The sequence below is a fragment of the Daucus carota genome, chromosome 5, assembly GCF_001625215.2.
Source record: "Daucus carota subsp. sativus chromosome 5, DH1 v3.0, whole genome shotgun sequence".
Taxonomy (NCBI): domain Eukaryota; kingdom Viridiplantae; phylum Streptophyta; class Magnoliopsida; order Apiales; family Apiaceae; genus Daucus; species Daucus carota.
In genome coordinates, this window is record NC_030385.2 from 30500507 (window position 1) to 30517344 (window position 16838).

Here is a 16838-nt window from a genome sequence, read left to right on the forward strand (position 1 = left end):
CTATAATCGGGCCGGATTGAGACGACCGGAGTCGTATAAAAACAATTCGCACCTCCATTTCATTTCATTTTATAATAAGCCACACGCTGATTTGTAGCTGCAAAAGCTTCAACCTTTGATCTAATCACAAATGGGCGAGGTAATAATACAACTAATCATCCATTTAATTTTTCAATCTCAGTTTCAACGCTTTTTAATTTCTGTACACTGATAATGAAATCTAATTGTTTATGTATATCTCCGTGTGTGGGTGTTTTGATATGAAGTACAAACATTTTGATTAGTATTGATGATGTATGGTTAAATCTTGGTCTAAAACAGATAATTATGTCTGGGTTCTGTAGAAAAATCATTTTTTGATGAGTTGGTCAATTTGTGAAAAGATTATTTATGAAGAATCTTGGTTTCATAAGGATCATGAGTTTTGTTGCGGTTTTTATGCTATTGTCTTTGGTGATTGGTAAATTAATCTGTTTGTTTCAGAATAAATGAGTTTTTGATTTATTAGAATGTGCGGTATGGGATTCAAAGATATTTTTCAGTCCTCTTATATTTATCAAAAGGATTAATCATATAGGGGAATTATACAATTTATAGAGTTGTAGATGCCTATGTCCGTTTTTGTCTAATGGTAAATGCTATTTAGTTTAATATTAGGCTGCATATATTTGTAAACGGAATTTACTTTGATGCACCTATGAAGAGCTGTTTGTGTGCATGGTAAAGTTCTGTTTATGTCTGTGCTATTTGAGAGAGAATTTTCTTATGAAGGGATGCTTTATGATGACGTGATATACATGTGTGTTCGATACTTGAAGAAAAACATTAAATATAGTACTAATGTTAACAGCTTCACATAATGTTCTATGAAATCCTCTATATTTGAGTAATATTTGTTGTTTTTGGCTGGGGTGATGAAATTGGCAAGGAATGGAATGAAATTTGTACTGTTTTAATGTCAGTTATTTATAAATTTCATTCATTCTTCTATCCTGTTCCTGATCATCTGATATAGTAGACCTCCAACCCACCAATTTGAGTAAAATGATTCAATCTCCATCCTAGTCATTTTTTCCCCACAAATCTCTCCATAAAAACTTTTGAACTCCCTTTTTTGATTCTTCCCGTCTACCTCCATTGTTTATTCTTTAATTTTGTTCACAATTTCGATTCACTTCAATAAAGGAATATTGTCTTGTGTTCATTTGGAGAGAATGGAATGAAAAGCTATGACCAAATTAGGGGAAGACGGGTGACAAGCATAGTTAACAAACACGAGGGAGTCAAAAGTTTATATGATGAAGTTTGTAGGGAAACGAGGGAGGATGGGAATTCCTTTCAAATTTGATGGGTTATGGTATAGTTTATATTGGTGGAAAAGAATGGAACAAGGAATAATAATTATAAACATTTATTTATGAAAGAGTACAAATCTCACCCCATCCAAGTGGACACAACCTTAATGTAATCCCCTTTCATGTTCCTTTCCTTATTTACATCTGTTTTCTTCAGATTGAATTGAAAACTGCACCAGCTGATTTTCGCTTTCCAACAACAAATCAAAGCAGACATTGCTTCACGCGCTACATTGAGTTTCACAGGTATACTTCTCCTGAACTATTGTGTTTTCGATCTTGTCGTTTGTTTTGTTAATTATTGTGTATAGCAGCCTATAATGGAACTGATTAACTGTCATTCTGTCTCGTGATTAATTTTTTAATTTTGTTGATGCATCACTTCATGTTTGAACCAAGTAAAAGATCTTAGGCCTGGTGACCTAAAGAGTTCAGTCGCTAGGCTTTTCTCAGTTGGTTCAGTTTCATTATATTCTGATACTGACACGTGTAATAATCTAAGATAAGATGACTAAATTCTGGAAATTTCACGTCTAAACTACATAATCCAGCTTACTAGTACAGGAATGGATAAACTTATAGTCTGTGTTTCACAGAATTGATAATCTGCAGATTGTTGACCTGTTAAGTGTTAACCATCACTTTCTACTATGGCCCTGTTTGGGAATTAGCGGTTAGCTGTTAGCGGATTGAATTTGATGGTTTGACTAGCTGGTTTAAATAGATGTTTTGACTAGCGGATTGAATTAGCGGTTTCTTGTAAAACTGTTTGGTAAATAGCTGTTTGATGAGCTTTTTGTGACACATACTCAAACCGCTAACCCAAAAAGCTCCTCAAACTAGCTTTTTGAAAATTAGCTTTTTGAGCTAAAACCTCTATTTCAATCCGCTAACTACCAAACACTAACATTAGCGGATTGAAATGGTCAAACCTCTCAAACACCCCAAACCTCTAACTTCCAAACACCCCCATATTACCTATAAGATAAGATGACTAATTCTGGAAACATCACGTGTAAAATGCATATTCCAGCTAAGAAAATTTGTACATAGAGACCATCAGGTATAAAAATGGATAAACTTATAGGCTGCGTTTCACAGGTTGATGATCCGCAGATCTTTGACCTGTTAACTCTAACTTTCTACTATATTTATTCAGGAAGTGCAAACACGGCTTAACTTTTGTCTTTTTGGTTTGCTTTTCATAGGATTGATGCCCCTCCCCACCCAGCCCCAAATGAGTTGAAAGTGATCAAATTAGTTCGTAAGATTAGTTTAAAGGATTAGTATAGAAGAATAAGTATAACAAAATTGGTGAAATTGTAAATGGTATGTGGAATATATCCTTGCAGAAAAGAACACCCATAGTTGCATTGCGTAATTTTTCAGATGGGGCCTTCTAGTAAGTGCAAGCTCACTCTGGTACTGGTGTTGGAGTTGCAGGCTAGTTGTGTAGAATGACTAAACAAGCAATGAATGCAATATTAAACTAGCAAAAAATTTATTATTTATGATATAAGGCTGAATGAGTTTATGTATTCTGATATGGCGTTTGTCTGAGACTCTGTGGTGATGTTTGTTTATGGCTTTTTGCTCACCCAGAACTGGTTTGCAAGTGAATAAGTTGTTTATGATAATATTCTTATTCTATCGAAGCCATGATGATATTTTTTAGTGATTTTAGATAATAACATATTATAGTAAGTGTATGTTCATCTCATTTTCGAATTAAAAACTGCAGGTGCGTGGCAGCAAAGGGTGACGAAGCTACTGAATGTGAGAAATTTGCGAAATACTACCGTTCCCTGTGCCCGGGTGAATGGGTGAGCCTTTTGCTATTCATTGTTTTTCTCTTGACCTATAATATCTATGGTGCTTTTGCTTGTACGGCTTCAAATATCTTAATCTTTCAGTGAGGCAGGCAAAGCTAAGAGTTGTCTGCTCCTCCAAGTATATATTCCTATTGCAGTGTGTTAATTAAATGACTAAATAGTACATTTTCAGTATGGGATGATGGCTATTCTACTTTAGTTATCTAAATTAATCTACTTGATTCAAGTCTGCTTTATGCTCATACATGGTCAGACTTGTCATGCTGTTATATACTTGATGCATTTAGAGTTGTATTAAGCACAGGTTCTCATAAAAGTAAATTGTTAGAATATGTTTATGTCCACATGCTGGCTGATAGCAATCATTTGTCAGTTGATGGGTATATTACATAGTAGTATATTACTGGCCATGTGCTCGTACTCTATATGTTTAGGTTCAACTTTCAAGTGTCCCTTCTTAATTAATTACTTCTGAATGGAAGTAATCATGTCACATGGTAATATGGATGATTCTTGTCCTCCATTTTGCAGGTTGATAGGTGGAATGAGCAGAGAGAAAATGGTATTTTTCCAGGGCCCCTTTAATTTATTGTGATCACATGGAAAGAGACATGGAAACTTCTTTCTAGCATCTGTGTTTGGCTTGAAGATTTTTTTTTTCCTTTCTATTTTGGCTTTCAAGACAGTCCCAGAAATAAACTGTTTTCACTATTGTTGAACCATATTATTCTATTTCATTTTACTGTTGGCGAACAACTTGTTAGAAACTTAAAACGGGAAAGAAGAAGTCTTTCTCATTAGCAACAATCCTTTTCTTTGGTATTTGTAAGATTGTTTTTCCCAACTGTCATATTGTGTCTATGTTTATTGCTTGGTATATGTGGTGTTTGAAAAATCATGTTCTTTATTGTAGGCGATGCCATGGGCAAAAACCTGTAGTAAATTGATATATCGACACGAGGCAGGGGTGCCTAAAATGTGGGCACAGTTGCAATTATATTCGATATACCCAAATTAGTTGGTCCACAATCTACTATATTTTCACTCAAGATAAGCTATGCAACAACTGATGGTAAAGAAAAACCGTTTTATACATTTTTCCAGAGGGCAGTTTCTCATCTAATAAAGAGATAGACAATGGTTAGATTTTTTTTTTTCTTTTGCAATTGCAATATCAACTACGCTCACACATGTTCTCAGTCCCAGTGTTACATGACGGAGTGGCTTCCTGGATAAACCGGCCAGAGGATTAAGTATCATTCTCATGGTCATCTCCATAGCGGGGCTCATAGGCTTCTGTTGTCGAGTTTATGGCTCGTTACGATGTCTCTATAAAATCATGTGTGTCCTGCTTGACATTGTTCACTTTTGCTTGCTCTCTGCTCAAATTGTTCATTTTTGCGCTCTTCTGATCAATATTGTTCACTTCTTTCTCTTTTTGTTTTTGATAGTTAGACAAATGACTTATCTTTGTCGAAGGTTCGAGCCCTCAGTCATAGTATTTGTCTTGTCAATGTTCGAGCCCTTAGTCATAGTATTTGTCTTGCTTGACATTGTTCACTTTTACTTGCTCCTCCACTTGATATTGTTCACTTCTGCTTGCTCGTCTGCTTGATATTGCTCACTTTTCTCTTTTTGTTTATAATTAGACACTCATTTTATCTTTGCCAAAATTTGAGCTCTCGACATGATATCATTGATTCAAGAGTTCATTACGGTTATTGCCAGTACCGACTGCACATTATGGGATGATGATCAGTAGTTTGTGGTTCAACTGCCTGTCATGTCGGAAAGCAAAAAAGGCTGACTGGACTCCGGTTTCAATCTCTAACATTTTTACCATAATACCCCTGATCATGGAGTACTGCATGCTATGCGCCGGACTTATGACCGGTGCAGAGGACGACAGTTGGTAAGAGATTTATCCCTGAGGTGTTTATGATTTACAGACTTGCTGTAGGACTTGAAATTTCATGACTGAGATTAGTTACAAAAACGTACTTTACCCAAATAAATCAAAAGTAACCACATTTAGACCACTCAATTGTAAAACTCAACGAATTTCCAACTAACATCGAAAAAGTATAGTGGCCTTTTAAAAAGTTGGAATATAAAGCGAATAAAGTTGGAAAGAATTTGCAATACTAGTTGCGTACCGGTGAAAAAGGCATATCGTCGAATATATTAGTCTATGCTCGGAGCTTTCTCCTAGTCAACCTCCAAATTTGGCTCTCGCACACAATTATAGTAACATGGTGGTAATATATAATTCGTTACCTTAGCTTCATTTGAATGCCTAATTATTTAATATAAATAATTATTATCTGTAATTTTTTTTCATTCGAGTGCCTCAGTATAAACTTACCTCTAACAGAATTCAAACCAACTTAATTTCAAGTTTTGAGAATTTTATGATTTGATTTAATTGTAAGAGTAAACAAGTTCAAAATTTTCAAAATTCAGTTAATACGAGGAAAATTAATCGATTTTTATTACAAAGCCACGTGCCACGTGTAGTATACGGAAAGAGTTAACTAGTCAACACAATAATAACAGCAATTCCAAAAAAACAAAGAAGTTACAGCACGAAACTTCCAACCCACCCACACCTCCCCCAAACGCGTAGCGCGTGCTCCACTCCATCACCCAACCGCCTCACCACATTCCAAACTCCACATATACACACACTTTCATCACCTATACACACAACTCCATCTTCCTCTTCTCCGCAACTCAATTTCTCAAAACCCTAGCTTCCTCATCAACAATGGTGAAACTAAGCAACAATCTCGTCGGCATCCTCAACATCATCACCTTCATCCTCTCCATCCCCATCCTCATCGCCGGCGTCTGGCTCTCCCGCCAAGGCACCACCGAATGCGAGCGCTTCCTCGAGAAGCCTGTCATCGCGATCGGCGTCTTCCTCATGCTCATCTCCATCGCCGGCATCATCGGCGCGTGCTGCGGCGTGTCGTGGCTTCTCTGGACGTACCTGCTCGTCATGTTTCTACTCATCGTGCTGTTGTTTTGCTTCACTGTGTTCGCGTTCGCGGTGACGAATAAAGGCGCCGGAGAGCATTTGTCGGGGAAGGGATATAAGGAGTACAGATTAGGAGATTATTCGAATTGGTTGCAGAAGCGAGTGAATAATGATAAGAATTGGAGGAAGATTAAGAGCTGCTTACAGGATAGTAAGGTGTGCAAGAGTATGACCGAGGATGCTGATACTACTCCTGTTGAGAAGTTTTACCTTGAACGTCTCAATTCTATTCAGGTTTCTTTTCTACACCAGATCTGTTTATACGGTTGAATTTTGATAAATTATTATGCTCGATTAAGTTATACATGTTCTCTATAAATTATGATCTCGATTCATTAAGTAACATAGTAGATGCACCATGTTCTCGACAAGTTTTCAAGTTCGATTAGTTAATATTTTTCTAGATTGTAAGTCTTAACAGAATAGATGTAAATTATTATGAAATTTATAAGCTTGGTTTGTATAATAGATGTACCATGTTTTACTGTATTACACATGTTTATATTTATCTGGGAATTCGATTATAGACAATAAACATCTTAGATGTTGAATGATTTGTGTGTGTTGAGTACGGATGTTTATTTGCGTGTTTGGTTTGTTACTTAGTGTAATTCAGGTATGTTTTTTCATGGCAGATCTGTGTGTATATATGTTTCTATATAGGAGTAATGTATCTGTGTGAAACTGGTTTTTTATTTATTGTCAGGAGTGTGCAATTTGTTTAGCTGTTTGTGCTATGGATACTTATTAAACTCTTGTATAATGATCACATATATGTTAATTTGTGTGTGTGTCTGTGTGGCTTGGCCTGTAATTAGATGTTATACAGTTCATAATCATGTGTATTATGTATTTTGCTTTTTTATCCTATCTGTTAGAAGTTCAATTGAGAAAGTTGGGAACCTTTTATGTAGAATTAACTTGTACCACCAAAAGTAGCTTATGTCTCATAGACTTTTACTATTGTATAAAGCTAATACACCCACAAGGCTAGCTTAATTTAGATTTAAGCTTTTGTTTTACTTTGTAGTTTACTGATGGTGACTCTAAAGGGAAATTGAGCTTTTTGTTTTTACTTATTTAACTTCAAAGTGACTATGAATTTTATATTATGAAGATGATTTGGTCAAGGGACTATCAAGTAATTGGAGTAAAGTCCCAATAGCTATCAAGTAATTGGAGGAAAGTCCCAATAGGATAAAGGTTGCTTACCATCCATGTGCCTCTCCTTTACAAATCCTTTGTCTGCAGTGACTTGTAAAAAGAAATATTCCCCACTCCCTTTTGGTTTCAGAAAAGTGAAGTGAGTTTGTATTAAGTACTAACCATAAATACTTTAAATTTGGCATAAATTATTTTAGGATGTTTACTGTAAGGATCATACCTTAGGACGTAGTCTGGAGAATCTGATGGAGTCGCACTTCTTGATATTGTATAGAGACATGCTACATACGATCATCTTTAGCTCTTTTATTTAATCATATGGTTTTCATAATACATATTCTTAATCGCATTAAGTTTTGGAATGACTCCAGTGCCCACTTTTTCGTCGCCCCTCGAGTTTCGGTCTGATGGATATATCATCGTTAATGCAAATTTTAAGATGTTTCTTTTGTTGCTTTCCCTACAATTTTTGGTTTTTATAATAGGAAGACATTCATTTTTTTTTTTTTGACTTCTAAGATCATACTCTTTTACTTTCCTGAAAATTGACTTTAAAGCGATCAAATTCTGCTTTAGCTGTTATAATGCACAACATATTCTGTTTGGTATATTAGCATTTACTAGAGGTTTGGGAGATATGTTCTTTTGGGTAAACCAGGAGCTGAAAATGATGGTACTATAATAAAAAATCGGAAATTAGTTTTTTGCATTTTTAAATGCCGTAATAGGCTTAGTAGGCAAAGTTCTATTGGTTCAACTGAGTGTTGATGTGCTCTAAGTCTGTATTTTCCGCATGGGATTGATGCTCATACTTCTATATTGCTTCAATTTTGTCTTTTGCACTTCCTAGTGTTGCTCTTTTTTTATGTTGCTCTAATTTTGATTTTTGCACTTGGGATTTTTGCTCAGTCTTCTTTGTTCATATGTTTCGTTTGCAATGATAGATGTCAAATTTTTTTGTTGATTCTTTTTTTATTTTTTTACTTATCTTATTGGCAAATGTATGCTCTTGCAAGCAATGTTATCAGCAGTATTAGTGTGTGTGACTTTTATTAGCAAGCAATATTATGAATCTCTTATTTGCTTTGTATATTGATTCAGCTTAAATTTATTAGTTAGTTCTTGAAAACTTGGTTAGGATTATGTTATGAACAGTTTTTGTTGTTTTTTTGCCATTGCTAGTCACTTTTCACATTATTATCTCACTGGATCAATTGTTCATCTTGATGACAATTTCTTTCCTCTTTGTAGTCTGGTTGTTGCAAGCCGTCTGATTCATGCAACTTTACATATGTGAGTCCCACTAACTGGACGAAGACGACAGAGCCTGCACCAAATTCAGATTGCGCCTTATGGAATAACGACCCTAAAGTTCTGTGCTTTGACTGCCAGTCATGCAAAGCAGGGATGTTGGACAACATCAAGAGTGACTGGAAGAGAGTTGCAGTTGTCAATGTTATCTTCCTCATATGCTTAATCATTGTGTATTCCATTGGATGCTGTGCATTTAGGAATAATAGGGAGAGCAACTCATGGAAGCGGTATCCTTGAGTTACAGAACAACTCTTAGCACATATATCATGAACAATAGGACATCTCCTTTGTGATGTTGCGTGCACTGTTTGCGTCAAATTTTTATTTTTAGTATTGTAATATTTTACACTTATTACAGTATCTTTAAACTGCTCTCTGAGTGTGTATGTATATATATACATCTTGCTTAGTTTGGTAATTGGTATTGCTCCATTCAACTGTTAGAGTAGATAGTGATTGGTTTATGATGTTTGCCTGTTTGTTTCGTAATTAAGATGTAGTTTTAGGGATGATATAGTGTTTGTATTGCGATTGGTGATGTTTATGTTTGGCAATTATGCTTGATGGAATGGAAGGAGGTGTGAATGGAATGAGAAACTAATGTTGTGTTTGGTTGGGGAGAATGGAATGGAATGTAATGAAATTAGTAAAAAATACTTGAAACTAATAGAGATTGGAAGAAAATTTTGAAAAAAATTGAAGGAGTGCAAAATTGCTATGATGAGATTTGAGAAGAAATTGAGGATAAAAAAGAAGCATATGATGTACGGAATGGAATGGAGGAAGGAATGAAATTTATGTAGCATATGATGTAGGGAATGGAATGGAGGAAGGAATGAAATTTCTTAAAAATCATCCATAAGATAGTTCATTTTTCATTCCATTCCTTCCAGAATTATTCATCCCAACCAAACACAACATATGTTGTGTTTGGTTGGGGAGAATGGAATGGAATGGAATGGAATGAGTAAAAATACTTGGAATCTATAGAGATAGGAAGAAAGTTTGAAAAAAATTTGAGGGAGTGCAAAATTGCTATGATGAGATTGGAGAAGAAATTGAGAATAGGAGAGAATGGAGCATTCCATCTCAAATTGAAGGTGTGATATCTAGCCTATGATGTAAGGAATGGAATGGAGGAAAGAATGAAATTTCTTAAAACTTGTCCTTGAGATAGTTCATTTTTCATTCCATTCCTTCCGGAATCATTCACCCCAACCAAACACAACAATAATGGAATGAGGAGGGAATGAAACATGGTTGCTAAATGCAAATCAAAATTACTCAATGCAAATCAGAGAGATTACGTTGTTACCCTTCTCATTTTCTGTGCACGTATTACTCCTGCTCACTTAATATTCTGTGTAATCATTTAATAAGCATTTAAAACCGATACCTGCTCACCCAATCCTTGAATATTGTGGCATGGATTAACTTCTTTTTATAACTAATTCTAATTTCATTATATGCGAGAAGTAAAATAAAATTATTTTTAAAAAATTAAATCGTCATACTTATTATTATTCTTTGTTAATCTAAAATAGCCTCATCAATGTGTTTATGACCTGACTATATGTACATATATAATTTATTATTTTTATATTTTCTTATTTATATATTTAATCATCCTAAAAATATTGTCGTTCTATTATCTTTAAAAAAATTATATCCATCCTATTGAAAATTGTAAATTCAATACCCGCAATATCTATCTACAAGAAATAACATGTTAAATGATAACATAATTTTTTTTTCTTTCAAGCTTTTAAATTTAATTTTTAAATTTTACTATTTTAGTTCGATATCAAAGATATTTTCTAAATTATAACATAAAAACTAAATATATATATTATTATGCGACTTTATATATATGTGAGCTTTTTAATATCTTTTTATGTATTTATATTTTATTATAATGAAAATATTTCAATATATGATTATAAGTGATTTAACGTTAATGCTGAGTAAGTATATATATACACCTTGAACTGAGAGTCAGTGGAAGGATGTATCTTGGACACAGAGTCGCTAATACACAGGAGGATGCATTTTACAGTGGGGGAGCGTTTACTAGGATTTCATCATTTAATGTCCAAAAGCATATAAATGCAATATACTAGTGTGCACAAAGTAAATTTGATTTGTATTTAGCAATACCCGAATTCTTTTTTAAATGTTTTAAATGTTAAAAGGTATAGAAGACGTTGGAATGATTCAGAAATCATGAAAATGCTTTAGGTGATCCTTTAAAATATTACTCCCTCCCTCTTTGCAAATTTCACACATCTTAACAAACAATTAATGTAATGTTTTCATCATTATCTTCACACACCTATTCACCTTGGTTTTTATAAATATTAATTATGTACGGAATGTCTAACCTGTGCCCTCAGGGCACAGGATAAGTCATAATAGTTATCATTAATTATCCTTCATTTTGTATGAGTATCAGTGTATGTGCATGAAGTTAGTCAATGTTTAAATAAATATTATTTATATATTTACTTTTGATTTATCCTTCAAAATTTATATTTATAATCAAATATTATTTTATTTAAAAAAAGTCAGATATATAGAATAAATTTTTTATCAAATTTTATATGAAATTTTTTATTATTTCATCCTACAAATAATAACGAGGCCCCCCCTGCATGCACACTAGTTTTCTAATTAAAATCAGCCTTCTAACTAAAACTAGCCAATTTAATATTTAATAATAAATTTATGATTTTTTATTATTTAATATTATTAAAAAAAATATAATGATAATATAATATAAGAGTAAATAAAATATTAAATTTGCTTAATAAATGTGAACATTTGAATTCCTGATTAGTAATTAATGCTTTGTGTGTGATAATGTGCATTATCTACAGAAAACTAAGCACATTAAATGACAAGCCCAATTAGGGCACAGGTTAGACAAGCCCAATTATGTATAGCACCACTCCTATTTTGTATTTGACCTTTCTTCATATTGGAACTAGTTGGTTGTATTTAATATCATATTGGAACTAGTAAAAAATTGGTACTACAATCAAATTAATCAAATATTAATTATTAATCTTATAATCTATAATTTTCATTTTAATAAGACTACGACATTGCTAATCAAAACAAACATTAATATGCTTAATTAACCCACTTATGAATTAACGTCCACCAAGATTTTCCAGCATCACGATGATAACAGTACAAGTAAAAGCCATCAGCTTCAACATGATAATAAAAATCACCATTATTGGGGTTTTTCGTATCGATCAACTGCCAGATTAGAGCATCAAAAGCATGAAAAGCTGCATGTTTCTCCCCCCACCAATAATCACAGTAAAACACAGTGGTATTCCAATAATTCATACGAAAGCTCCACGTAAAAAATTGATTCCAATATAGAGTGTGGGTTCCCAAATCATCGTCTGCTGACTTGCAGTGAAGAGTCAGGGGAGGTGAGCTTGTAGGGAGATGGCTTGTGATGTGAACATGGAGTTTCGAAAAACATGTTGTGCAAAGAAGAGAGGATACTATGATATAAATCGACAATGAATATGTGTTTTTTGACATGGTTCTACTCGTACAATGAAATTTGTTCTACCATGCCTTTTATAATGTTCAGGGGTATTATTTGTGGTAATAAAATCTGGTTTCTATGATTATATCTTTGTTAATAAATATGTAAATCCTTGATTTATTGTATCACAATAAATTTAGATATTGCCTTTAAGAATGTAATACTTTCTGTTCCAAAAAAAGAATCGCTTTAATTTGAAGTATGAAAAACACATATTTTTATATTTTATTTTTCAAATTTTGTTCTTTTGAATAAAAATATATATATTAAATTTTATTTAGAAAAAAATAAAATAATAATATGTAGAATTATAAATTTTTTACACCTTAAATTAGGTGCTACTCTTATTTTGAAATAGAAGCCATATCTATATATCCATTATATCTATGGTAGGAGAACAGTTTTTCCTATCCTAAGCAAATTTGTTCAGGATGTACAAACCTATTTCCGAACCAACCTTCCTTCTCCAAAGTAAGAATTATGCCCTGCTTCCCTTCTTAACCCCTCTTCCACACAACCTAAAAGAGTGTATTTAATGATTATTTAAAATTCATTAAATCTAATAATATTCAAATAATGATAAATCTTTTTGATTTCATAAAATAATGAATTTTGTAGAATTATTCTATGTTAATTAAGATATTTGAAATCTCATCAAAATCCATGATTTTCTTTTTGACGAAAATCCATGATTTTAATAATTACATATTTTAAATCACATTAAGTTTTGGATGACCCCAGTGACCACTCCCCTGGATGGATATATCATCGGTAATGCAAATTTCAAGACATTTCTTTTTGTTGCTTTCCCTACAATTTGTGGTTTTTATACTAGGAAAATCATATTCATTGTTTTGAATTCTCAGATCATACTCCCTTAATTGCCTGAAAATTGACTTGAAGACGATCAAATTCTGCTTAGCTGTGATAATGCACAACATAATCTGTTCAGTACATTACCATTTACTAGAAGTTTGGAAGATATGTTCTCTTGGGGAAACCAGGAGCTAAAGCCATAGTACTCTAATGAAATCGGAAATTAGTTCTTGCATTTTCAAATGCGGTAATAGGCTTACTAGGCAAAGTTCTGTTGGTTCAACTGAGTGTTAATGTGCTCAAAGTTTGAATTTTTCACTTGCGATTATTGCTCATTCTATATTGCTCTAATTTTTTCTTGCACTTGGGACTTCTTTGTTGTCAAATCATTTTGTTGATTCTCTTTCTTCCTTTACTTGTCTTATTGGCAAATGTGTGCTCCTGCAAACAATGTTATCAGCAGTATTTGAGTGTGTGACTTCATTTAGCAATCAATATTTTTAATCTCTTATTTGCTTTGTATATTGATTCAGCTTAATGGATTTATTATTTTGTTCTTGAATACTTGGTTAAGATGATGTTATGAACAGGTTTTTTTTTTTGCCATTGCTAGTCACTTTTCACATTATTATCTCACTGGATCAATTATTCATATTGATGACAATTTCTTTCCTAACTGTAGCCTGGTTGCTGCAAGCCTTCTGATTCATGCAACTTTAAACAGTGACTTGTAATCTCTATCTCGTGGAGGGTAAGGCTTCTATTAGTTAAGTCTAAAGATAATCATCAGGACATGACTTGTAATCTCTATCTTGTGTATGACTGCTTTGTAGATAAGAAAATCAATAGAAATAAGTCATATAGTGGACAAAAAGGCTTTAGATTAGAGAATTATGATAACTTGATAATCTAATGCTTGCTATACGTCTACTGAATCGACTTTCGTGGCTTTATCCAACAATAGGGGTTCTTCCAGGTCATTCTTGCACCTTGTTTTGTCTACTGAATCATCTATTCTAACTGAGACGATCTTGCAGTCAACATTTTGTGTGCTCTGATGTTTCTCAGTGTTCATTCCTGTGATGTCTTTGGCTTTCCCCCACAGCACAGTGTATAGTCCTAGTATCACCGTTACAGCTCCTATAACACTGTGAAATATAACATCATCGTTAGAGGATTGGTATTGCCATACCAAAATAGATTTGTGTGGCCGAACTTTTATAAGCTGTCACCAATTTACCTTCCTGTGTAGATCTCTTCGTGCAAGAATATAGAGGCCAGGATGGTAACGATGACTGTGTTCAAAGGGTTGAACATAGCAGAAAAGAGGGGACCCCTCTTTGAGATGACCCAGGCTTGAGCATAGAAGGATATCCCAGAGCCGACAATACCCTGTTAATGTATAAGATAACTTGAGATTGTGAAAACTAGAATGAACCAAGATGTAGTATTGAGTACTAACTTGGAAGCAGAGTATATAAAATGGTGACAAGGAAAAGGAGTTACCGAAAAGAAACAACAGGCGAGCTGCAGATATGAGTCCATCTTCCAAGTTTCCAGATCCCTTTCTACAAACAATGCTACTATTGCTGATTGTAATGTTGCCATGAAACACATCCAAGCTGACAAAGATAGATGATCCGGATAACTCGCTGAAACCGGTACCTGTCTCAGACATATTCAACAAGATAAGTTAATTTCTTTTGGTACCCATTTCTAAATTGACAACACACTTGAATAGTATATATAAGCTGTGGGATGATTTCCTACCTGCAAAATCAGCCAGAATGACCAGCAACAACTGCTAGCAAAAAGCAGGAAACAGCCTATGAGCCAGTAGTTGTCAACTGCAGAGCCTAAAACCGATTTGTTTGGTAGTAGTTCTGCGTTGAGTAGTTTTGGTCCTTTGAGCAATGCCATTGCAATAGCTCCAGCAACACACAAGACCGTCCCGACTATCTTGGCAATGCTTCTCAAGCTTCGAATTTTTATTTTCTCCAGTCTGTTCGTATGCAAAAAATGATGCCATATTCAAATAATTGATCATAACCATTCTAAAATCTGATGGATGTTCAAAATAAATTGTTAAACAATTATTATACCCGACAATGAGGGTGATCACGAAGGTGACAGCAGGGAGCAGATTCGACATTGCACTTGCCATGGAGGATGAGGCGAGGTATAATCCCTCAAAGTACACGTTCTGGTTAAGAGTAACCCTGTGATCAATAACAAACACAAAGCATCATCACACAAACTGTAGTCTGTATATTATAGTTCTGTCTCTGCCTAATTGTACATAATCAGCCTTAAAAATTTGTGAGGTTACCCTATGAGAGAGGCCAAAAATATCAAAGAGAAACTCCTCAATCCCAAACCGCTTTTGCTTGTTTTGCTCCTACACCACAAATTTATCGACAATGTTACTAAAATATGAGGACTTAAGGATGCTTAAGACAAAGAGATTCACAGATTTTAAAGGTACCTTGTGAAGAAAGCAAGAGGAGTAATGACTAGTGTGGCTATGGCCTGTCGATAGACCACGAACACCCTGGGGCTCATTCCTTCCAGAAGAGCAGCTCTAGTAGACAGAGCTACTGCTGCATAACTGAACTGAAGCAATATCATCACCACTACAGGCTTCAAACTCTCGTAATCTCCCATCTCTTGAGTGATTTTAGTTTTACAACAATGTTATTGTTTCAACCTACAAGTACATTATTACATATGTACAGAAGCTCCTTATATACATGGAAGGCTTATATGTGAATACATAAAGAGTATCTTTGCATCACACCATGAAGCTTCTGTTCCATGTGACGACAAGCTTCTGCAATAGTTTATGCGAGTGTGGGCGATCGTGACTAGCCAGTGAAGTACTGAATGTGGTCCATAAGTTAATTCTTAATCAATCATCAACAACATGTCAGTAATAAATCATAGTACATGACAACTATAACATTCTGGAATATTAACGGGATATACTTAAAAGTGAAGAGTATAATTTTATGTCCGAATAGAATGAAATGTAACTTGAGGATTGTTAACTTCAAAACAATAGAAGATCCTATTCAACACATCTTGGAATTTTAGACGATATTAGAGCTCGGTTCAGGAAGAGTCTCATGTTCAAATATACGGTGATCGGTCTTGTATTCGAATATATGGTATGTAATCCTCCAATTTATAGCGAAATTTTTTCTAAATATACTGATCCTCCTGTAATTTATATTAAATTTCATTCTAAATATATTGATACTCAACATGATATCAAAAGACAAGTTTGATGGAAGTGTTAAATTCGACTCTATGGCATCCCAACATCATGGACACGAAGGTCTTAATTATCTCGAAAACAGGCGCGAACCGGTTCTCAACCCTGAATCCGACATAAAAGAGTTTTTGTTTGTAATAATTTTGAGTGAGTTGCATGTGAAGCACTAGGTGTCACTGAAGACTAATCATTAATTCATTACATAAAACACTGGGACAACTAGTCAGTGACGGAACTACAACAATGCATGAATTTAAAAAGGGTGGGATCTTGTACCTTCGAGGGCTTCGACGATATGATAATAGAGGTGCTTGTTGGTATAAACTTGAGCTGTCATGCTAACATGACGAAAAGATTGTTTCATCTACGTGGTGTCGATGGGGATGGAAATTGGCGAGTCACACTAGTTTGGTTTTATCTGGGCTTATTTGATTCTGATTTTGACGCGGCTACACGCCTTTAGTTTTACCTATAA

General features: G+C 34.2%; 3 protein-coding genes across 3 annotated transcripts; 2 read left to right on the top strand and 1 right to left on the bottom strand.

Moving 5' to 3' along the window:
* On the top strand, window positions 1–4037 carry LOC108223319 (cytochrome c oxidase subunit 6b-3). Its single transcript, XM_017397505.2, has 4 exons — window positions 1–139; window positions 1513–1601; window positions 3097–3178; window positions 3719–4037. Exons 1-4 carry the CDS (start codon window positions 131–133, stop codon window positions 3770–3772), a joined length of 234 nt encoding a protein of 77 aa, XP_017252994.1. The 5' UTR covers window positions 1–130; the 3' UTR covers window positions 3773–4037.
* A 1726-nt stretch (window positions 4038–5763) lies between these two features.
* Window positions 5764–9123, top strand: LOC108223318 (tetraspanin-8). The gene is made up of 2 exons (XM_017397504.2): window positions 5764–6461; window positions 8643–9123. Exons 1-2 carry the CDS (start codon window positions 5955–5957, stop codon window positions 8940–8942), a joined length of 807 nt encoding a protein of 268 aa, XP_017252993.1. The 5' UTR covers window positions 5764–5954; the 3' UTR covers window positions 8943–9123.
* A 4830-nt stretch (window positions 9124–13953) lies between these two features.
* LOC108220870 (WAT1-related protein At4g30420) lies at window positions 13954–15908 on the bottom strand. The gene is made up of 7 exons (XM_017394748.2): window positions 15575–15908; window positions 15419–15487; window positions 15192–15308; window positions 14860–15091; window positions 14596–14754; window positions 14330–14481; window positions 13954–14237 (listed from the first exon to the last, which is right to left on the bottom strand). Exons 1-7 carry the CDS (start codon window positions 15751–15753, stop codon window positions 14009–14011), a joined length of 1137 nt encoding a protein of 378 aa, XP_017250237.1. The 5' UTR covers window positions 15754–15908; the 3' UTR covers window positions 13954–14008.
* Between the last annotated feature and the right edge of the window lie 930 nt (window positions 15909–16838).

Excerpts from the sequence above, each read along its gene's own strand:
- LOC108220870 (XM_017394748.2), bottom strand. The coding sequence starts at position 15,753 with ATGGGAGATTACGAGAGTTTGAAGCCTGTAGTGGTGATGATATTGCTT. Across the intron at positions 14,755-14,859 it reads CATTCTGGCTGATTTTGCAG|GTACCGGTTTCAGCGAGTTA; the intron begins GTAGGAAATCAT and ends TGTCTGAGACAG. Across the intron at positions 14,482-14,595 it reads TCGCCTGTTGTTTCTTTTCG|GGTATTGTCGGCTCTGGGAT; the intron begins GTAACTCCTTTT and ends ATACATTAACAG.
- LOC108223319 (XM_017397505.2), top strand. Across the intron at positions 1,602-3,096 it reads CGCTACATTGAGTTTCACAG|GTGCGTGGCAGCAAAGGGTG; the intron begins GTATACTTCTCC and ends TAAAAACTGCAG. Across the intron at positions 3,179-3,718 it reads CCCTGTGCCCGGGTGAATGG|GTTGATAGGTGGAATGAGCA; the intron begins GTGAGCCTTTTG and ends TCCATTTTGCAG.
- LOC108223318 (XM_017397504.2), top strand. The coding sequence starts at position 5,955 with ATGGTGAAACTAAGCAACAATCTCGTCGGCATCCTCAACATCATCACC. Across the intron at positions 6,462-8,642 it reads AACGTCTCAATTCTATTCAG|TCTGGTTGTTGCAAGCCGTC; the intron begins GTTTCTTTTCTA and ends TCCTCTTTGTAG.